The 23,573-nt window shown below is 38.2% G+C and overlaps 1 protein-coding gene across 1 annotated transcript in view; it reads right to left on the bottom strand.

The window, feature by feature from the left end:
* The window catches only part of Plce1 (phospholipase C epsilon 1), a 376,383-nt gene that overhangs the window by 37,764 nt on the left and 315,046 nt on the right, over nucleotides 1-23,573 (bottom strand). The window contains 8 exon segments of the mRNA XM_087184946.1: nucleotides 388-509; nucleotides 3,853-3,982; nucleotides 12,142-12,300; nucleotides 13,581-13,697; nucleotides 15,447-15,554; nucleotides 19,702-19,867; nucleotides 19,950-20,011; nucleotides 21,523-21,761. Coding sequence (XP_087041072.1) covers nucleotides 388-509; nucleotides 3,853-3,982; nucleotides 12,142-12,300; nucleotides 13,581-13,697; nucleotides 15,447-15,554; nucleotides 19,702-19,867; nucleotides 19,950-20,011; nucleotides 21,523-21,761 — 1,103 coding nt within the window.

The following is a 23,573-nucleotide window of genomic DNA, read 5'->3' as shown; positions in this document are numbered from 1 at the left end:
CCTTTAAAGGTTCTTGCAATTTCCTTAACAACCAGGCTGTCCCTTAGTCTGACTGAATGCCCTGTTTTTTGTCTGATTGGCTCAATTTTCCTTCTCAAGCATTGCTGCTCTTTGCATTTCTCTACAGGTCTGTTCCCATCACTAGACTAGCTTTTGTCCTGGTTGAGAGCCTGTACAAATATGTCTTTGATAGATATTGGTTGGATGAATCAATGACTAACCTTTACCAGTAGCAGGTAGGTGTCCCGTATTATTATCACCCTGTGGATGTTGGCATTAAGGGACAGTGAGTCAAAGGTGAAGACAAGGGATAGGGAGGAGGTGGAATCCTACCTGTGACAAGGGAATCATGGTCCAAGTATCACTTAACATAAACCATTTACCTACCTTCCCTTTGTTGCAAGCAGAATTATCTGCTTTCTTTATCCTCTTGGGGATTTCTTCATTGTACTCAAACTGAAGCTTGTCATTGCATGATTTATTTTCAGGTCTGTCTTCCAGAATGTTGTCTGAAAGTGAGTTAGCAGGTTTCAGTGAAAAAGAACTGAATGCTTCAATTAAGGGCTGCATGAACATCCTTGTGAGGACATCCAGATACTTGTACTTATCTGAAAGTCTAAGGCTTTGGCTGTATGTTACAAAACGACAGCCTGAAGCATAATTTCAAAAACTGGGTTGATGTAATTGATTTCAGTTTAACTGACTCATTTACTAGTAGGCATAGTGTAAATGAGAATGCTAATTGTCATACAGATGACTGGAACTGTGCAAATCTGAGGGGAGATATTTTGTGTCAAGAGGCTGATGGCACACAAGTTTGGGAAGAATTTAGTTTTAGTCATCCTTACTTTGAAATGAAGCTATTTGTTTCTTTTACCTTGAGAAATGTCAAAACCATTGTGTGTGTAGGCTGTTATGTACAATGTAAAGTTTTCACAATTATAATTAATTGGAAAGTAAATTTTTCATGATTGTTGATTATTAAGTGATAATCTTAATAGTAATTAAAACAAATATATCTAAGCATGATGGATAATCTTATTCTTTGCTTTTATTGGCATTTCTATTCAGAATGAGTATACAAGTATTAGCAGTATGTCATGATTATACTCTTTTAAAATGAAAAACAAGAATGTTGATTTCTCAAGTAAGATTTATTATCTCATCAGACCACAAATGCTTACACCAAAATATCTTTATAGCAAATCAGAGCCATGCAGGGTGCCAACAAGTAAGAGAGATCAATCATTTCATTACATTTGTAATCACAGAGTGTTACAACTTCACGCTAATCAGGCCCAAGAAATTGGAAACAAAATGTGACATCCATGCAGTTAAAATGGGGAAGGCTAGTTCAAATAGTGTTTACCTTCCTGATCGTTAGGAGCAGGGGAAGCAGTAAGAACATCTGCCACAGAAAAACAGAATCAGAAAGGGTATACAAGTAAGAAGAATTAAGACAAAAAGCCAGGTAAATTAAACCAAGGCATGAAGTGCAGCATAAATAACAGCTTCAATTACAAGATAAGTGAAACAAGAAATGTTCTGTAGATTTAACATTTTGACTATCAAAGTATGCAAAGGCTAGCAATAAAAATATACCAATATTGTTAATCATGCCAGTGGTTGCCACAATCATGCTACATATTCTCAGTTACTGACTATGGTATTACTCCCAGTATGACTTTATTTCAAATGGACAAAAATAAATTAATTTGTTAGAATCATGCATTGTTATATGTCTACATTAAGTTATAAATTCAGACTTGTGCTCTAGTGCATGGTCAAAATTAATCAAGGTAAACAAGGTTGGGGGGATAAAATTCAATGAAATAAATATTCATTAAGAATTTATGATCCAAAAAACAGAGTAACAATTCCTAAAATATATGACCTTCATTTGAAATTTCCTTGGGGGTTTCTTGAAGTAATTCTGTGACTAGAATTATTTAACAGTAGCATATGGATGCATTCAGAGGACAAACTTCCATAAAGCATGGTCTAGCTGCAAGGATTGTTTGGGAATCAGCCAGTTAGAAGACTCTTCAATGAAATGGGAAATAGTCATGTAGTGGTAATGGACTTTAAAAAATTGTCATAGATCATGGGTATTGGTGCTAGAAGTAGAGGGAGGGCATCACCAAACACTGCACAGAAAATTTACATTACCTTTTAAGGGATCAAGCCTGAGAGTGGTGAAAAGACATTGCCCAAGTCTTCACAGACCTCTGGAGCAGACTGGTGGGGCTCTATTGTCTACTGATACCCCAACCTGGCACACGTGGGTTTTTAAAAATGCATGCAACTGTCTTAGAATTTTCTCCAATCTGAAAATAACTCACAAAGAGCCTTCTCCACTGGTTTGTTATTTGCAAATCAAAAACATTTATAATAATGATTTTTAAAAGCCACTTCTTTTCCTGTTTTCAAAAGTACAGAAAAAAACCACAAGATTAATTTATGATGGAGAGTGAATTTGTCTTCCAGTGGACTAACTTCTTATAGAGGCAAATGACATAAAGATTGGTTGATTTCTTTTTTCTTAAATTTTTATTTATTTTTATTTATTTATTTTTTTGGTTGATTTCTTAAGTGTGGTTTTCATATCATACTCCGAACCAATTTGTTCTTCTATAGGACATTATCACAATTGTAGTAAAATCCATAAGGAAGAATATAAGTCTATATAAAAATGTCCACATTCCCATGACTTTTGAGGAATAGGCTGTAAAGACACTGTCCTGACTCCTCTTAATTTTGTCCTTCTTATGATCTGATAAGATGTGCCCCTTGTGTTATAGAGTTTCAAGTCAATAAATTGGCCTTTAGTTGATGTAATGAATCAGTCAACTATAATGAAGGACAAATATTAAATAGAGCCATTGGGGGCAGAAAAAGACTGGACTTGTCACCAGCGATGAAGGCTCATGAGCGTGAGAAGCAAAGATTTGGAGGAAGATTAGTTACCTCAACACCAGTGGTAAATGGTTGCTAGACTGGAAATATCTACATATTTAACAAAAGAATTAGCCTATCTAAAAACATTCTAAAGACATTATATTTATATAAATAGGAACCTTGACATTTTCTCATTAATATGTTGCTGTCTTTCAGAAGTTGCCAAAATGAATCAGCCTACTATCATCAATGGTGCTGGAGAAAACATTTGGCAAAGCCCAGGAAATGACACTAATTTAGTGCAAATGAAATACACTTGAAACCTAGTTCTCACATAAGAAGAACCCTTCCTAGTAAGTAATCTGCCCTAACATCATCTATATGGCTCTTTTGTATTGTGTCATTAGCCATCACTCCTGTTTCTTCTCTTTGGTGGGGCTAGAAGGAAACGTCTTCTTGTTTGTAATCTGAGAACCAGGGAGGGAAGGGGACCGAGGCACCTTTCTTTTCTGTACTCTAGAATGCCAGAATAAGAGGAATGCCGGCAGAGGAAGAGGGCGCACAGAGTAGTGATGCTGCCCCCTGCAGGTAGTGCTGGAAACAGGATTTAGTCATTTTAAAATTCCTGCCTTGGAGCCTCAGCCGCGTTCGAAAAGGAAAGGATGAAAACAGAGCCTCTCTGCTATCATTTAATCTCTTCCTCTAGAAACACAATTTAGCATCCCCCCCTCCCCGTTTCTTCCTACACCATCGTCTTCTTTCTTGAGTTGTGGCTGTAGTGGCTAACAGAATCCTTTTCCTTCCTTGGTCTTTGCTTAGTGACGGGGTTCAGAAACTCCCAATGTTAGAACAATCTGTATTGTTGGTCTATGGATTCGACTTAGTTTTTGGGAAAAAAATGGAAAATCATTCAAGCATTTCCCCGCACGCAGCACTGGGCTCTGTTTCTCTTACCATCAGAAAGGGATTCATAATCATAATCATATTCATCTTCTTCGTCTTCCTCTTCCTCATTATTAGCAGGTGGGAGGTTGGCGTTGCCTCCATTATAAGCCTGTGCCTGCATGGATGCTAACTGATGAGCCTGTAAGACAGCAATAATTAAAAGCTGTACAGTGTGTGCCAACCTATTGGACTTTCACTTATAACCTTCAAAACGACCACCTAATGCTTACTATGGTCATTAAAAGTGGTTACCCTATTTTGATTCATTTGAGAGAGGAAAAAATTGTATTCATTGGAAATGCAATGTTAATACCTGGGCAAATGTCTCCATTCCTACAGGATGAATCCTGGAGCGTTTGGAAACAATCACAAGGAGCCTGTGTGCAGTGCTCCCCAGGCTCTTGGGGCAAACCTGCTGAGAGAAACCCATGCTCTGGAAAACCACAACAGGCCCAAAGAACTGAAGAACTGAAACAACAAATTTGGAACAGAAAGTCTCTAATAAGGAACCAATTTATTTTTCTTTCTTAAAATATCTGACCTTGAGACCAACGTTAGAATTTCTGTTAACAGAGAGACCAAAAGAATATTTGTTGGTTTAAAGAAAGGTTTTTCAAACAGTCTTTATCTGAACTCTAGATAAAATTAACAAAATTAAGCTTAGGAACTTTAGGAAACTTGATATGTACAGGGGGAGGTCATTTATTGAATAAAAAACAATTGCGTGTGTATATAATATCTATACATGTAAATGTATACATATATGTATAATGTATACTTATAATTAAACATAATTATTATATATAAAATACAATTATATGCCATGGCATAAATAAGAGGCTAGATATTAAATGTTAATATAGCAGGGGTTAGTAATTTTTTTGTTTGTTCTTTTGTTTTTTGAGACAAGGTCAGGCTGGCCATGAACTTATTACATAACCCAGGCTGACCTCAAACTCACAGCATGCCTGGCTTCTTGATCTGTTTTTGTCATGATACTTCTGGCAGTCTGTTGAGGTAGAATCCTTCCTCAGAAGTATCTCTTAAATGCATACAATTAAGAGAAATAATGTTGAATAGAATTATCAGAGATATAAAAAATTCATTTTTAAAAAGACGATTTATTTGAAGGTGGAGAAGGGGAAGAGAGAGATGACAGACAGCTACTCTGGACAAGTAGGGAGTAAAAACTAATTTGAAGCTGGGCATGATGGCAAGTGCCTATATTTTCTCGGGCGGTTGCGGCAGGAGAATTGGTTGAGGTCAGGAATTCAAGGCAGCCTGCGCAACATAGTGAGACCTTGTCTCAGAACAAAAGAAGGTAAATAACCCCATAAATTTGTGTGGCTAGAGTTGCAGTTCAGTTTGTGGTAGAGCACATGCTAAGCATGTGTGGGACCCTGGGTTTAATCCCCAGCACACACACACACACACACACACACATACACACACACACACACTCCACATACACTGTACTATTAGAATATATGTGTTTTTTACTATCATGGTAAAACCATGTAATAGCAGGTCAAGTAATATTTTTGAAAATATAATGAACATAAATAATTCTTGGAGATTTTAGCAAAACTGTGAAGCAGTATCTTCCATTTCCACTGGTGACAAAGACACAAGTAATGCCAACATTACTATAGTTTGTCCCCTGCATTTATAATGAGAGACTATGCTAAATTTGAGTTAGAGGTTAGTGAAAATAAAGATGCAACTTTTTTGTCATTTACATTCATGGATCCCCTGAGTTTGAACTGTGGATCTTACCAAGGTTAAGAGCTCTTATAATACAGGTTCTATTTGGCCTTTAGATCTCATATATATATATTTTTGTTTGTTTGTTTGTTTGTTTCAGTATTGGTGCTGGGAATCCAACCCAGGGCCTTGTGCATGCCAGGCAATTGTTCTACCAAATAATTATCTATTCCCTAAATTTTTTGAAATGTAATTATATTACCTTTATAATAAAAATATATATATGGAAGATGCAAATTAGTCTGTGTTTATATCTAGATAAAATGTCTTAAAATGCAGTCCATTCCAGATAACTAGACATTGTCTAGCCTTAGATTTCTCAAAGTAGATTTTATGGAGCTCTGTGGGTGTTAATAGCTTATATGGAAAAACTGACCACAAACAGTGACCACAAACAGTAACCACAAACACAATGAAAGCCTGGCCACAGTAGCTTAACCAAATTGACACACATTCCCACTACAGGGCTTCACAGAGCCTTTATTTATTTATTTATTTATTTATTTATTTATTTTGCAGTACTGGGGTTCGAACTCAGGACGTTGTGCTTACAAGGCAGGCGTGGTGCCACTGAGTTTAATCCCTGGCCCCTAGAGTCTTCATTCTTCAAAGATTTTTAGCGCAGCATTTCCCATGCTTGTTTAACCAGGGATTTTTTTTCTCCTTTCTTTCTTTTCTCATTCTCATAGGATTAATGCTCTTCAAATATTTGGGAAAGCTGCCCTTGGCCCAGGTGAGCCACAAAAGTCAAGTGTGTGTGACTTACACTTGAGAAAAGCCTTATGTCATAGCAATCAAGGTAAGGCCAAGTGCTAACAGTGATGGTGCCAAGACCCTGACAAATCCTCGGGCAGAAGTGTCAGAATCATGTAGAAGAAAGAAAGCATTCAGGAGTCATGGACAGCAATGTCAGAATGTAGCACACTAATGCCCCTGAGACATGCAAATATTCCCACTAGGTAAGATACATGGAGAGGTGGCCACAATCCAGCCAAGAGGTGACACTCTTACTTATTCTGTGGCAAAGAGGGCCATGCTCTTATATAAAAGCAACCCAGATATAGGTTTGGGAGTTGGAGTCAGAGCTCAGATGAGAATACAGCCCCTGTGGGGCTAGGCAGGAGCTGTGTCTCACTCTTTTCTGTTCTCCTGGAACCTGGCACAAGCCTCAGCATCAAGTGTGAACTCTGAGTCTACAGGAATGGGGTTCAGGAGACCACAGTCAGGGTCCTAAAGAATTCTGTGGGTAGGAGGCCTCAGGAAAAGCCTCAGCACAAGTCAGAGGCAGATGGAGGGCTTCAGAAATCCTGCCTGGAGCCAACCCATCCTTGCTGGCAGTGAGTTCTTTGCACAAAAATGACTGAGGCCTTCCAAGTGAGGGGTTAGGCCTGAGCACACTGGAGAAGATTAGAGCACTAGGTCCAAACCCACAATCTGCCAGGCAACTGAAAGAAAAGACTTACAGTTATGATTGGGAAACCACTGCCTATACTCCTTGGAAAATCATGATGGGGGGCTGCAAGTGGTTTTAGAAAACTAGGAATGGGATAACATTTTTCCATCTTTCTAAAACATGGGAGAGGTAACTTGTGGAAATTATACCGTGAGTAATATCAAGGTGACACCTGACAAAATTTCAGAATGATTAGTAGGTTTAAAGTTCAAATTAAGGATTTCACTGTTCTTGCGGTCCCAGACTCTACTAGTTCTGACTTAGTTCTGGAAGTCACGTTTTAAGAGTGATACATTCAAGAATATCCACAAATTTAAGAATATTCAAAATATTCTTTTAAGAAATGTGATCAGGTTCTCTTTTTTATTAGTCACTGATTAGAGTAATGGGTTTCATTATGGCATGTTCATACATGAATATAACATATCTTGACCAAAATATGTTTTTAAAATTTTCATCTGTTTTAGTACATGTTACAGTTAGTAATGATTACATTCATTGTGAGGAGGTGGTACAGGCACATAACACATCCTAATTCTTTTTATGCCTCCCTCATCTCTTGGTCCCCTTTCTATTTACAAAAGTTCTACCTTCCTGCTTCCTATTATCTTTTATTTTGCCTTTTCATTTATTTATATTTCAGGTTTCTTATATATGAGAAGCCATGGGATATTTAAGCTTATGTGTCTGATTTCTTTCACTTAACATTATGATTGATGCAAATATTCTTAATGGAAAGTGAGAAGGCTTAGCAACCACATCCAGTGAGGAATAAATGTTTATCTTTCAGAAGAGAAAAGCTGGTGGGGAAACACATGACAGTTTTCTAAATATGAAATTACTCTGTATGGTTGTGGAGGGAAGGAGAGAGACCATGAGAAGGAGAAATGGGAAGGAAGGTTTAGGTTTAGCATACAGAGGACTTTGGAAACATCGGGACTTATTTGTTTGGGAAATGGCAGCCCCATAAGTAACTACAAAGGAGAGTGAAGAACAGGAAGGTGTGAACATTCTGCTACTCCTAACATAGTCCAGGGCTACTCCACCAGCCTGGCAGTGAGGAGTGTATTGAATAAAGAAAACAGCCTGAGGACCAGAGCTCTGGAAGAAACAGTGCCCACTGCTAGGCAGCTAGTCACCAATATGGTACTTAAGGAAGGTCAGTTTGAGTACATTCATCAACACTGTAATTAAAAGACTCCCTAACAAAGCCCATCTGCCACTCGGATAACCCACTATGAGAAATCTCAGCCTAAATAAGGTCTCATTGTCTGAATGGACTACATTCTAAAACATTTTATTTGGATATAGATATAGAAGTCTTGGCTTTCTGGAACCCAATCAAATGTGAGGGCTCCTAGGGCAGCTTTGAAGGTACAGGTCTGGACCTCCTAGGGGTCTCAAACTGGTGAGCCCAGGGGCTGACTTCACCTCTCGACTGGACTTGTTTGGCTGATACAGCATTTTCTTTTCTTTTTATTTTTTAAGAGATAGGGGGTCTCACTATGTTTCCCAGGCCGTTCCCAAAGTCCTGGGCTCAGGTGATCCTCCTGCCTCAGCCTCCTGAGTAGGCGGGATTGCAGGTACATGCCACCATACCCAATGGGTGCAACAATTACATTTTGTGTGTATGTGTGTGTGATATGTTAGGGATGGAACCTGGATCTTCATGCAGGTTAAGCAAGAGCTTTACCACTGAGCTACACTTTTAGCCCTAAGTCTTTAAAAACTTAGAATTGTTCCCATACTCCTCTTCCTCCTTACCATCCTTAGCTCTCATGTATCTAGCTGGCTCCACACTTTGATGTTTTTTGCTTGACCCTAGAAGGCAGGTGATTGTGCAGTTCCTGGCCTAGGGTTGCATGTGACCTTCAGCTGGGGAATGTATATTTCCAGAGTACTCCAAGACTTCTAAGGATATTCAGTTTCAGATTTTTTTTTATTAGTAGTGTACATACTTGCAGTACATAATGTTTACATTCCTTGTGTGGAGCTGGTACATGTACATAATACATTTTAATTCCTCTTTTCATCCTCTGCAGGATCGCTTGATCCCCAGTGACACTTGCATGTCCATATTTTATAGTAGCACACTTCATAACAGCTAAATCTTGAAAGCAGACTATATGTCCATTGACAAATGAATGGATAAAGACAATGTGGTATTTACATACAATGGAGTACTACTCTGCTATAGAGAAAGGTAAAATTGAATCATTTGTAGGAAAACTGATGTACCGTAAGACCATAATGTTAAGTGAAATAAATCAAACACAGAAGCTTAAATATTGCATGGTTCCTCTTATATGAGCTTCAGATATTTTTAAAGGAGTTGTTTTCTGGACCTTCAACCTCCACATATATGTACTATTTTAAAAATAGCCCTACCTGAAACAAGCTGATAGTTGACTTCTCCCTTCCCCCTCCTTTTTACCAGTGTTCTTTTCCTGCCCTATAAAAGAGAGGCACGACCCTCACCGATCAACAATCTTAGTAACACCTGAGGCAAGACATGAAGATGTGATGGTCCTGAGAGAAAGTCCTAGTGGACTAGAGAAGCTAGTGGAAGTTGGGAGCCCTGTTTCATCTGGGCAATAAACGCATTCAAGGCTCCACAACTCTCTCTCCCTCTTCCCTTTGGTTGTCCTTTCTGCTTTCCTTCCATTTTAGAATTAAAATCCAAGATCAAGATGATCAAGATAAAGATGATAATACAATAATTATTTGAACTAAAAATATTCAGACTTTTTTTTAACAGAAATTAAGTCTGGCTGATGAATTCAATGAGGGATATATATTGCAGACATTCCTTGTTTAACAACCAACTCTGGTTCTGCAGGTTAAATGAATTGGTTGCTAAATGAGGAATTGGATATAGTATGTACATTACAACATTCAGAAGAGTCAAAGGAAACTCCAACTTGATGACTTTGCTTTTACATACATAACTCATATTCAGTACTGTAATATATAACAGAACATAAAATTACAGTATTGTACTATACAGTACAATCAGTAAAAATTACAGTATTGAATAAAGAAGGTGTAGTATACAAAAAAGACACTGAGGCTCTATAAATAAGATGTACAGAACTGTACAAAAAAAAACACAGCCAGGGGCCGGGGATTTAGCTCGGTGGTTCCACCGCCGCCTGCCTCGCAAGTGCAAGGACCCAAGTTTGATCCCCGGTACCAAAACAAAACAAAACAAAACAAAAAAACCACAGGTTGTAAGTCTGAACAGTCATTAAACAGGTAGGTTGTTAAATGAGGAATATCTATCTATATATACGATATATAGATATATATATGTTTGTATATATTTGTATACAATGTTTACATATGTGTGTATGTAAAATACATGTATATATAACAAATTATATGTTAGGAAATATAGCTTTTGTAACTATTCAAATTTGTGATAATATTTTTAAATGTGACCTTAAAAATGCATGAGAGGAAAAAATGTGTAAGAGAGGTAGATAATTTTTCAAAATTCTTGATACTTGAGCAAAAAAGTTTGAAGGCCATGGGTCTAGAGGATCCATGAGAATCCTGAGCCACTGTAGTTAGGGCATGCCTGATCAACCATGATCCATTAGGCTGGATTGATTTGAGGCCTTTCTGAAAACACCTATTTTTGTGCCTACAAGTACAAGTTTGAAGATTTTGGAGCCTTTGGCCTTACTTTCTCTCTTCCCACTATAAGGGATCAAAGACAATTCGGGCTTCGTGAGTATGGCGGGTGATACAATATAGCCATCATTTCAGCCTGAACTTTGAGCTACCCAAACTCTGTCGGTAAGCTAGAAAATCTGGGAACTCCTTGGGATTTACTGGGACAGCAGATAATAGGATGCTCCAGGGGTCTCTCCGAGAAACAGTAATGTTCCAGAATGGCAAGAAACATTGGACACAGAGATCAAGGTGTGGTATGATAAAATGTTCACAGAGTAGTCTGCAATTCTAACAGGGGTCCTATGATATACATGGGAAACATTTGGTGGGATTTTAGTGTCAGAAGGGTCCTTTGAGGCCAGTTACCATAACATTTCCATTTTACAGATGAAGAAATGGAGGCGCAGAAAATTGGTCCCTGGTCACCTGGTGTTCTTGTCTTCCAACATTATGCTGCATATCATTCTGGCTTTCAGCTCTTTCAGCTCTGCATATCATCTGGTTTTGAGGAGGCTTGATGACTGGTCCAAACTGACTATTCAACAGTATCAAACTGGATACTGGACTCATTTTGACTTGATATTTTTTTTTAATTAATCAACTAGGACAATGGTTCCAAATTCACTATACTGAACTCTGTTCTCTGAAACTACTAAAGCAGGATTGGGAGGCTTAGAGGTGGTAGCACAGAGTAAAATCAAAAGCTCTGGGATATACATAATTTGGGCTTTGGAGGCCCTACTACTGGTGCTACCCCTGTGTGGGCTGAGGCGCATGCAGCATGCAGCAACTGTTGGTGCTGTAAGTAATGTTTTAGGGCCAACAGTGTCCTTCTAAATAGGGCAAGTAGTTTTGGCAGCTGTCATTGCGTGGGCTAAGTAAGTGAGACAGGCCTATGGACTTCGCACCTTGGACTGGAATATTTTCACAGGTCCTTGGGCTGAGGATCCTCCTGATGGGTGGGTTTGTGGGGCTTGGTAAAAAGTTTCTGTTTATGAGGTGGGAATGGAAGCATCTTGGGATCAACATGCTGTGTGATGCATGGGGGTCAGATGGCTGCTGCTATTGGACTTCCTTTGCAGCCCCATATGTCCAAGTACAATCCCTAAAGGGGGTTCTCCTTAAAGGGCAGCAACAACTGCAGATTGACAACCCTGACAATAGTTATACCATCATCCTACTCAGAATAAATTAAATAATAGGGTTACCTTCTACATGAGAGTAATTTCCACAAGATAAAATTTTAGGTATGTAGGATGAAGAATTTCTCGGTCTTAAGAAATAGAAAGACAAATACATCACTTAAGGGAGTGATAATACTGAAAGGTCCAAATACTGCAATACTGATTTCTTTGTTCTGAGCACACAGAATATTCATAATCTGCTGAATGACAGAAAAGTACCTTTTGTTTTAAGATGTCCACTGGTGTCTGATGGGCCTTTAACTTCTTGTTTTTAAGAAGCACTTTCCTCCTAAGTTGGTCAGGTGAGGGAAGCATTGGATCATTGGAGAAATCAGTTTCGAATAAGAATTTAGCCACCAGCTTTTCTCCAAACACAGTCTAAAAATAATAAAGGAAAACACAATCAATGCTTTTTATCTATACTTGATAGATATATTTATATTTCATAAGTCTACTCAAGTTTTCAGCCTGGTTGAATTGTTTAAAAAGTTCCAGGAAGATGAATGAGGAAAGAACATGTTTATTCTCTCTATAGCTTCTTTCTGTAAGGAAGGGAGGTGTTTACTATGGAGGAGAGATCTAGGCTACTCTGCAGCTCGGGCCACATCTAATGATTTCGGAAAATGTTTTGGAGCCTGATGAATTAAACAAGAAAATAGAGATTCAGTTAGAGGTTGCAGCTTGTAGAACATGGTCTCTTCCCAATGAGGAAAAGGAGTCAGAAAGACAGAAACCTTGGAGGAGACTGGAAGTGGGGACAAAGATGAAAGACCATGGGGAGAATTTGCCCCCGCATAGGATAAAGAGCCATATTCTCACAAAGAATTCTGAGCACTGGTCTCCAAAGCTGAATGTGTCTCTCGAGGTGGGTGAAAGGAGGGTGATAATCAATTGAGGTGAAGACTGAAAATATAGCAATTTTTTCTAGTTATTATTATTATTATTATTATTATTGGTACGAGGGATCAAACTCGGGTCCTTGTGCTTGCAAGGCAGGTGGCGGAACCACTGAGCTAAATCCCTGGCCCTTTTCTAGTTATTTTTAAGTTAAAAAAAAAAAAAAGCATCAAAGCTTAGGCCAAGACAATATGAAGAGCTTAAATTTTGTTGGCATTTGTATTAGGGGACATTTTCCTCTGCCCTCTACTGAAAGCTAAGCTTCCACAAATGCTTGAATTACCGAGGAAGGAGAAGTTTAACGAAATACCTGCTGCTAATCCTGTCTGAATTCTACGTCCCTTGTATAATGAAGGTTGGTGTTAAAACAGCAATTGTTCTGCTCAATTTAAACCCCGTTAACTTGGATTTCTACTATAATGTGGGCCACAAGAAGATCTGACTTACTTGCTCTGAAATATTTTTGTATTTTCTACATAAAGCTCCCAGGATATCTGGCATCCCTCACTTGTGGTACCAGTTGGAGAGTTGGTCTATTCTTACCTCCTAAGGCTTTCTGGAGTTAGGAGACCAGAGAACAATGCTTATGTCACTCCAGTTGAAAAGAGGGATCATTCTAGAAGAGGCTCAAGCTCACCAAGGAGTTCTGTTTCTCAAGTCTATGTGCTTCAGGGCCAAAGTACAGATGTAGTATGGTCTACAATAGTCCCGTATAAAATTCAAAGACAAGATACCATCCTGCCTCTTAGTTCAGAGCTCACCTTGAAAATTTCTGCCATTTTTCGTTGCTGAGGCAATGAACAGTGGTTCTCAATTGATATGATGATTGGCAGGTCAGAGTTGATAAAGGCGCTGCGATCAATGGCTTCAACTACTTCCTACGACAGTCCAAACAGCTTGTTAGAGTCAGTATCTGTTCAGTGTGGTGAGAAGGCAATGTACTTATAGCCACTGAAAGCATCTCAATTGTTGTATTCAATAGTCTGTGGCCAAAGGTGGTTTTATCTTTTCAAATGTACAGCTGTCCTTCAGTGTGTGGTGGAGGATTTATTCCCGGGCCCCCAGGGATAATGAAGTCTGTGCAATACTCAAATCCTTTTTTTTTTTGGTACCGGGGATCGAACTTGGGACTTTGCACTTGTGAGGCAGGCGGCAGAACCACTGAGCTAAATCCCTGGCCCCTCAAATCCTTATATAAAATTTTGTAGTATTTCCATATAATCTACACACATCCTCACATATGCTTTAAATAATCTCTAAGTTAATGCTTAATTCAATGTGAATGCTACATAAATAGTTTAGAGCAATAAGACACATATCACATCTATTTACGTATGTCTATAAACACAATCATCAACTCATACTTCCACCAATATATAGTGCAAGAGTTTTAATGTGCTGAATAGGTAAATGAGCTAAAGAGAAAATATATTTTAGCCTTATCTCTTCATATAACATGAAAATAATAATATTCCTTCTCAACCTGACAACAGTTCAGAGAAAAATATTATGTAGCCTAAGACCCTCTGAGTGAATAATAATTTTACAGCTGAACTACTAAGCTACCCAGAATTTGAAATAATAATCCAATGAGACAAGTCTTCCTGGGTGACTATTCTTCTGAGGTGGAACTCATTCTCATTATTTTATAATGCTAATTATTTAATAATCTAACACATGATACTGGTCTTTGTCAGCAGGACACCAGGACAAATGACCTTTAATTCCTATAGCAGGAGACCAGTTTCTGCATTTTTATATCATTATGTCATGCAAAAATTGCAACAATATCATTCATTACATCCTAAATAACATAAGTTAACTAAGGAGTTTCTAAACTTTGGTTGAATAAGAGTCTAATGAGAGTTCTAGAATCAACTCCCCCAAAAAAGAACGTGAGTATCCCACATAGCACTGTAAATACTTTCAATAACTCTTCATTCAGATTCAGCATAAGAAACTAAAACTTAAGGTAGAATTTGGTAGAGTGACTAAATGACAAATGAAGATAATGTCCTTTGTGATTTGATTGGAAGATATTATAGACAGCTAAATTAGATAGAAATTAATATGTAGCCAGAGGGATTGGGCCCTTGAGAAAATCAGCACAGAAGATGAGACACACCAAGATTGTGGCTAGAGGCGAATCTAAAGAGAACCATGTCTCAAAATGAAGATGCAATAGCCAGGCCTGCAGGCCTCCCTAGAGATAAACAGAATTTGAGATTATAATGTAATTAGCACCACCTGGACCAGTGAGGCCAGATAGGCATCATAGGTGGGTGACCAAAACATTTGGACTCATACTCCCACCCCTTTCCAGGAATGCCTTTGCTCTTTCCATATACCCTAGCAACATGACTTGTTTTCCTAATTGGATCAATGTTAGCCATGTGACCATCCTTGTAATCCTATAGGTTGACTGTAGTTTGACCTTTGTACCCATGCTGTGATTTTTGCTGTATAAATTATCCCTGACAGACTTGGGACCTCTCCTGGAAATCCAGGAGCTGTTCTCCTTATTTCCAATAAAACTTTCCTAACTTCCCCCTTAGGTTCAAGACTTCATTGTCATTGTGAGACCATGAACTTGGCACATCATCACAAAGGGAGTGCTAAAGCATTACCTTGAAGGGGATCTTTGTTGTCAGTGTATGTCCATGATAAATGATGGGCATTCCATCATCTCCATCCCAGCAGTCCAGCTCTATGCTCCTGCAGCCTTGCAAGAGGACCTGTGTGACCAATGAATGAATCCACTTGAGATGAACACCTGGAGATAAAGCCTCTAACTGAATCCACCACATAGCTCTATACATCAACATTTACATTCAGGTATAAGGCAGAAGGGTATAAGATTTAAAATAAGTATTTTATTTTGGATAAAGGCCACAATTAATCAGGGGTGGGAAAAGGAAAGAACAGATTACGTTGGAAAAGAGTGTTTACCAGAGCTGAATATTACTGGAAGGTAAAATCAATCAATCAATCAATCTATCTATCCATCCATCTATCCATCCGTTGGAGCAACCTCTTCCTCCATAGACTTTATCTATAAATTACCTTAAAATTATCATATAAACAGGGCACGATGCCACAGGCCTATAATCCTAGCACTCTGGGAGACTGAGATGGCAAGTTTGAGTTCAGCTTGGGCAGGTTAACAACTTAATGAGACGCTGTCTCAAAATAAAAAATAAAAAAAGCTGGGAACATAGGTCAGTTTGAAAGCTCTGGGTTCAATCCTCAGTCCCAGAAAAAAAAAACCCTCAAAACAAATAAATAAACCAAGAAGTTGATATATCTGTGACTGGGATGACCCACTGATCTGAGAATCCATGTAACTATTTCCAAGTGACAGCAATCCATTATTGGATTTTAGTGGCCACTACAGTTTCTGGAACAAAAGTCAGATAGTGGAATGGTGTTACAGTATGTGTTTAGATGTCCCCCCAAAGCCTCATGCAGATAAAGTGGGACTTTCTTTTTCAGAGGTAGTTGAATCTGGAATGTGTGATGCTGAGGTAAAGGGCATGTGATTACTAAAACACCACATGTGAGTGATTAGTTTGGCACTGTCCTAGTCCCAGTAGTCTGAATAAAAGTGGCAGAAAGATTGGGTGAAGCTCTTTCTTGTTGCTTTTCCTGTCTTTTGCCACCGTGAACTGAAGCCCCCTTATTGCCTTTGCTACCTTTTGCATGCCTTGTTGTTTCTCCTTTATGAGGCCTATTTGCTATTCCTGTCTTGGAGCTAGCCAACTATAGACTAAAACCTCTATGAACTGTAAGCCAAATAAACCCCTTCCCCTCCAACTTTGGGTGTTGGGTATTTTGTCTCAGCAACAAGAAAAAAGTAACTAACACAAATGCCTCTTATTTAAATTTTTTTGGTAAATACATGCTAGATTCTTCCCATTACACAGCATGGACTCCGGCTATCAGCTTCTGGCAGCAACTAGTATATCCACAGGTAAATTGCCTTGGGCTAATGATTGCTATGTAATACAGTAACTGGAACACAAGGCTGCTTCATCTTTGTGGGGAGCCTTCTAAACTAGGAAAAATGGGCAGCATGGTTTTTCAACATGAAAAGACTAAAGGTCTTTATCAACATCTGTATGACCTTAAGACCTTTCTATATGGCTAGAATAGGAAAATCAGGGCTGGAAATTCCAGGTAAAATGAATGGGGCTTACTCTCACTTTCCATCTGCTTTACAGAGAAAAATGAGAGGAGGTAATTATGAGGCTCAATGGAGAGTGGGGAGTATTTAGAAATGAAGTAAAAGTAAAATTGATCTGCATATGAGTTTAATGTGTGTGAGTCTACTTGAGGGGTTCTTGTGCCTTATTAAAAACTATGATCAAAGATAAACTTGAGACATTTATAGCTAAATGGATGCACCTTGAGGCCATACTCAGAAGTGAAATAAATAGGACACACATGTGTAAATACCGAATCATTTCTCTGGTGTGAGAAACTGAAGGTGTAAATGAGGACCAAAATGTATAATAGATATTGTGAAATAGGAAGAAAATGTTTAAAGGGAAAGGGGAACTGGGGCGGTGGGGGGAGTCAGGGGGAAGGAAAGAAGGGAAAGAAAATAATGAACGTAAGAAGGAAAAAATGGAAACAACGCTTATGTATATGGGGGGGTGGAGGGGTTGAAGGGAGTGCAGGGGAATGGGGAAAAAATAAGAATCAAGATATATCATGTACAGGTACAAGTTCTCAATGATGAATGTGATCATAATGTATACCTAAATGTACCAATAAACTCAATAAAAAAAACAACTATGATTATCTTTGGTATATGTGCTGCTGAAGTGAGCGTGATCATCTATACTTGGAATGTAACATTAAGGGGGTTTAAAAATTTTTCCCAGGCCAGGGATTTAGCTCAGTGGCTCTGCTGCCTGCCTCGCAAGCGGAAGGACCCGAGTTTGATCCCCGGTACGAAAAAAAAAAAATTTTCCTCCCAAGTACTGAGTCTTTGGAATGAACTACATCCCCAGCTCTATTTACGTTTTTTTGTTTTGTTTTGTTTTTTCTTTTTACAGTACTGGGGATCAAACTCAGGGCCTTGTGCTTGCGAGGCTGGCGCGGTGCCACTGAGCTAAATCCCTTCTATTTAAAATTTTGAGACAGGGTCTTGCTAAATTGTCCAGGCTGAGTTCAAACTTGTGATTATCCTATCCTCAAACTGCCAGAGTGCTGTTTAAAAATTCTTTGAAACAATGAAGTCAGATTGAAGCTAAGATATTGGTCCTTGATTATTTTCCTAGAATACAAACACACACACACACACAGGTTTGTGTGTGTGTGTGTGTATGTATATATATGTGTGTGTGTGTATAAAATATATATTCACATATATGTCTATATATACTCATATGTGTATGTACATGTATGTACATATGAAATATATATAACCTGTATTTTTATATATGTCTTTCATTTCTTTTCCAAAAAACAACAAATTTCAAACTTCTTTTCACTTTGGATTTCTCTGTGCAAATAGAAGGCCAACTCGCAGAAGTGGGGCAAGGTATGGACCCTTCCTACTTTATAGCTTTTTTTCTTGCAGTTGAGACCCCCCTGACAGATTCCTTTTTTGAAAATTATTACTCTAAGGATGCATTTTCATTTCATAATAAAGCTTCCCTAGAAAACAAAGTTTAATGAATAATTGATAATTTGAAATAGGAAGAAAAGGTCCAAAGGAGTAGGGGAAGTGGGAGGGGAAGGGGAAAGGAAAGAAGGGAAAGGAAAAATTATGAGAAAAGGAAAAAATAGAAACAAAGTCTTTGTAAATAGGGAAGGGTGGAGGGGGTGAAGGGAAGGCAGGGAATGGGGAAAAAATAAGAACCAAGATACATCATGTACAGGTACAAGTTCCCAATGATGAATGTAAATGTACTGTATACCTAAAATGTACCAATAAAAGAATTTAAGGAAAAAAATTAAGAAAACAAAGTTTAAAATATATAGTCTATGCTAAATAAACTTTAGGACAAAAATATGTCCCATGCTGAGGAATAGCTGGACTAATTTGAGAAAAAAAGAACCTCATTGCTTCTGGGGTTGTGTAAATAATACAGTTACAGTTTTCAACTTGGACCCTGCCCCCCATATTTCCTGGACCTAGCTTAGCTCCCTCCTGATTAACCATTTTTCTAGGAATTCAGAAAATATGAAGCATTGAAGAACAAGTTGCCGACAGTATAACAGTGAGGCAACAGACATCCACATCACTGAGACGTTTAGGTCAAAAAGATGTGCTTTTCCCAGTCCAGACAGCCTATTGTTTCAGAGAACATTCCCATGAATTTCAGTGTGGAGAGACAGTGCCCTCAGTCTGAGCAGAGTTAGTTACCATAGCAATGGATTGACTGTCTAACAAATTGTAAAGCAAAACAAACAATATTTTTGGGATTAACTCCATAAGAAAGTTGTATTTTCTACTACGCTTTCCCACTACAATATATTGATTTATTTAGCATTTAGTGAAACGATTAGATAGTTTTCTCATGGGAAAAATCTAATTTTAGTAGGACTAGGTCAGACTAGGATCTAAAAGCTATGAGTCTCAAAAAAATACTTTTTTTTCTCCCTAGAATAAAGGGTAAATATAGATAGAGGGAAAACAAAACAAACAAATAAAGAAAACAACTGCAGTATGTATAGTCAGTTTTTCCACACACTATGCTTCCTCATGTTTCACATGCCATAGTTTACAAGCTCTTCAAAGCTGGGGTCAGATTTTGTGACTTTAGGGTCTCATTCATATATATATATATATATATATATATATATTGACTTTAGAGTTATATAAATGATAAAGTTTAATGAAAACCACATTCCTAGTGGCATTTTCAGTACCTGGCTATAGAGTTCTACTGAGGATTCTCCTTTGAGTTGATGGCCTGTGAGGTAGGTATTGTGGGAAGATTCAATGTAATAGTAGGAGAGGGGTAGCTGCAATTCTTTTATGTTCTCCTGTGACTCATCATTTTTTGAAGCAAAATTATCTTTATCCATGAGAAACCTAGATAAAACACATTTTCTTAAGATCTCATGAGAGCAATGTATACTCTTAAATGACAGCCAAAAGATAATCTAAAAGTTACCTTGCAAATCCTTCAAATGACATTAGACCCTGATGACACATACTGATGTTAGGCTCGAACTTCTGCAAGGAATTAAAAAAAATATTATTTAGGTAAAGGAAACAAAGAGGGAGAAAAAAATCACCACATCATTTTTTAAAATTGTTCTGTTTTCATCAGGAAACATCTAAGCCAAATATTTGAACTAATTTAGTAATGTAGCAGTAAGATGTAGTTTTCAGTCCAAAAGAAAATATTTATTATATGTGAGTTTATCATACTAAGCATATTTATTTAGGAGAGAAAGGGAGAGCAAGAGAAAAGGACAAGGCTGATTTATATGAATACAACATCTATCCATATATCCATGTGAAAATGTGGATTATAATAGCAGCTACCATGAAGTTGGTGGGACATGAACGAGATGATTTGCATGCAGCATGTAGTCTAGCGCCTGGAGTCATTATCTTACAGTGAGTGCTCAACAATGTGATAATACTCTTACATTTTTAGTGATCATATCCAATTGCCCACAGCTAATCCCCAGACACCCAATCAGATGATGAAACTAATTCTGTTTGACAGGCACCCTGAAGTTTTACCACCCTCTCTCCTGCCATATTCTATTCTAAACCATCCCCACCTCTTGTCTGGGCTACTGTGAGAGCCTCCTGACCAGTCTCTCTGCTTCCATCTTTCACCAACACAGTTTATTTCCCAGTGGGGACAGAGTGACGTCTTAAAAACATAAATCATGTTACTCTCCTGCTCAAAAATTTCTAAAGGCTTGCCATTTCACATGGACTAAAGTCAACCTCCTTCCCATGGTTCAAAAGGCCTAAATGTTTGGCCCACAGATACAATTTGAAATTGTGCTTGCATCCTCTGCCTCCCTTATGCAGCTCCCAGTACACTCACTTTTTTGTTATTCCTCACAAACCCTGAGCTCACTGCTGACTCAGTCTTTGAGCTTGCAGCTTCCTGTCTGCCGGTTTGGAATGTTCCTTCCTTTGAACTTCATGTGGTATGTGGACCTTACCATTTAGTGCTCAGTCCAAATGCGTCCTCCTCATAGTGGCTTTTCCTTATTCCTCCTCAGCCTCCCTGCATCACTCTATGACCTTACTCTGCTTGACTTTGCTCATAATCTGTTACTACCTAAAGTTACACTATATCTTTTGCTTATTGTCTGCCTCACCCACTAAAATATAAGCTGCATGGAGGGCCAGCACTTTGATTTTATTCACTACTATAGCTCTAATTCCCAGAACAGAAACTATATAGTAGGAGCTAAATAAATATATGCTAAATGACAAAAGAGGTGGAAAACCTACAGTAATTCTATTATATGTGCTAGAATAACAAGAATTCATGCAGTGATTCTTTATAATAGTCACTGAGTCAGAGACAGCCTGAGACCAAAGTTAAAGAACACTGATATACTTGGTATTTCAAAAACAAAAACAAACAAATAAGCCATTCTATTTCTTCTCCACACAGGAAGCTTTTGGAAAGAAGTATAGAAAATGTTTAGCAGCAAATTAGAAGTAGTTAGAGGCAGTGAACACACAGGCACAGACAAAATGGCACACACCTGGATGATACTGAGGATTTCATCATAAGTGCAGTGTTCTCCTTGGCAATTCACTAGGAAGTCACTGAGCTGGAGTATGCCAATCCCAAATATGCCCAGGGATGTGCTCTCAATCCCAGTGCCATTTGTCACAATGCTTGCAGCGGCAATGGCATCAGATATCTGCCTCTGGTTGTCTGACAGTTGCTGTTTACTCTTAATGAACAACCCCAAGTCCGAGACATTTCTGGTTAACAAATCTGAAATAGAGCCATCACAGACTATAGAACCTTGTCTAGCCACCGTCGTTCACAAAGCTCATTTTGAAAATAATGATGTCATAGAATCATTAAACCGGACAAGCTTTTTACTAAGCTCTCCATACAAACCATGAAGCTTAGTGCTTATTCCTTGCTTCATAGAGGTGAGGGACTAAAAGACAAATCAAGGAATACATAAAGAAAGAGCGAGGTTGAGAATACTGAAATCTCATAAACTTTAGTATTCTATTGGGAAATCTGTAGATTCAGCTGAGGATTAGAGGCCAAATTCAGATTTTCATTTATTTTTTTCAGGATTGAACTGAGGGCCTCAAATATACTAGGCAAATGCTCTTCCACTGAACTATGTTCCCAGCCCTTTCTTGTTTATTTTTTAAATTTATTTATTTATTTATTTTTTGGTACTGGGGATCGAACTTGGGTCCTTCCGCCTGCAAGGCAGGTGGGGGAACCACTGAGCTAAATCCCCGACCCCAATTTTTTAAATTTCTGAGACAAGGCCGCACTAAGTTTCTCAGGGTAGCCTGAAACTTGCCATCCTCCTGCCTCACCCTCTCAAATAGCTGGAATTACAGGTGTGCACCACTTCACCCATCTTTAGATTTCAACATTTTTCTTTTCATAGGGACTGAAAATATATTCTTAAAACTGTTAAAACTCTTAAGTTTTAAGTCTATTAAAAGTTTTCTATAAAACTGTGACTGTAGGCCTTTGTATATAGGTTTTTGTGTGAATACAACTTTTTAACTCATGTGGGTAAATTATCAAAGAGCATAATTGCTGGATCATATGGAAAGTGTATGTTTCATTTACCAAGAAATTGCTGTACTGTCTTGCAAAATGGCTGTACCATTTTACATTTCCACCAGCAATGTACTAATGTTCTAATTGTTCCACATTCACATCAACTTTGGTATGGCCAGTCATTTTAATTTTAGCCATTGTAAGATCCTCTGGAAGTCCCTCCCTTCCTTCCTTTTATTTTGCTGAAATAGTGTCTCACTATGTAGCTCAGGCTGGCCTCAAACTTACGATGTAGCCTGCCTCAACCTCCCAAGTTCTGGGATTACAGGCATGCACCACCATGCCCAGCCAGCAGTTTCTTATAGAGCTGAACATAGGCCCACCATGATCCAAGAACTGCCTTTTAGATATTTACCCAAATGACTTATGTCTATATACAAACTTGCATTCTAGTGTTACAGTAGCCTTATTCATAATTGCTAAAACTTAAGAGAAGCATCCAAGATATCCTTTAGTAGGTGAACTGATAAACAAATTGTGGTAATGTACACAATGAAATATTTTTTGTTTTCAAAAGAAATGAATCATCACCCTGCAAAAAAGGTGTGGGGGGAACTTAAATGCACATTGCTAAATGAAAGAAGCCAGTCTCAAAACTCTGCATACTGTATGATTCCAATGATATAACCATCTGGAAAAGGCAAAATTATGGAGACAGTAAAAATAATCACTGTTTATCAGGGATTTGGAGGAAAGAAGGAAGGGATGAAAAGGTAGGAAAAAGATTTTCAGGGTAGTGAAAGTATTCTGTGTGATACTATTATAGTGTCTACATTATACATTGGACAAAACAGAATATACAACCCAAGAGTGAACACTAACATGAACTATGGGCTTCAGGTAACAATAATGTGTCACTATGAACTCAACTGTAACATATACTTCACTAATGCAAGATATTACTAATCAAGGAAAGTCAGTGTGTTTGTGTGTGTGTGTGCACACACACAGGGGTGTAGAGCTTACTACATGTGAACTCTGTACAGT

This window comes from Heterocephalus glaber, unplaced genomic scaffold, assembly GCF_053883595.1.
Source record: "Heterocephalus glaber isolate CG9 unplaced genomic scaffold, H.glaber_assembly_v1.0 deba00001497, whole genome shotgun sequence".
Taxonomy (NCBI): domain Eukaryota; kingdom Metazoa; phylum Chordata; class Mammalia; order Rodentia; family Bathyergidae; genus Heterocephalus; species Heterocephalus glaber.
The sequence above is the reverse complement of the archived record's forward strand: the minus strand, read 5'-3'. Positions and strand labels throughout refer to the sequence as shown.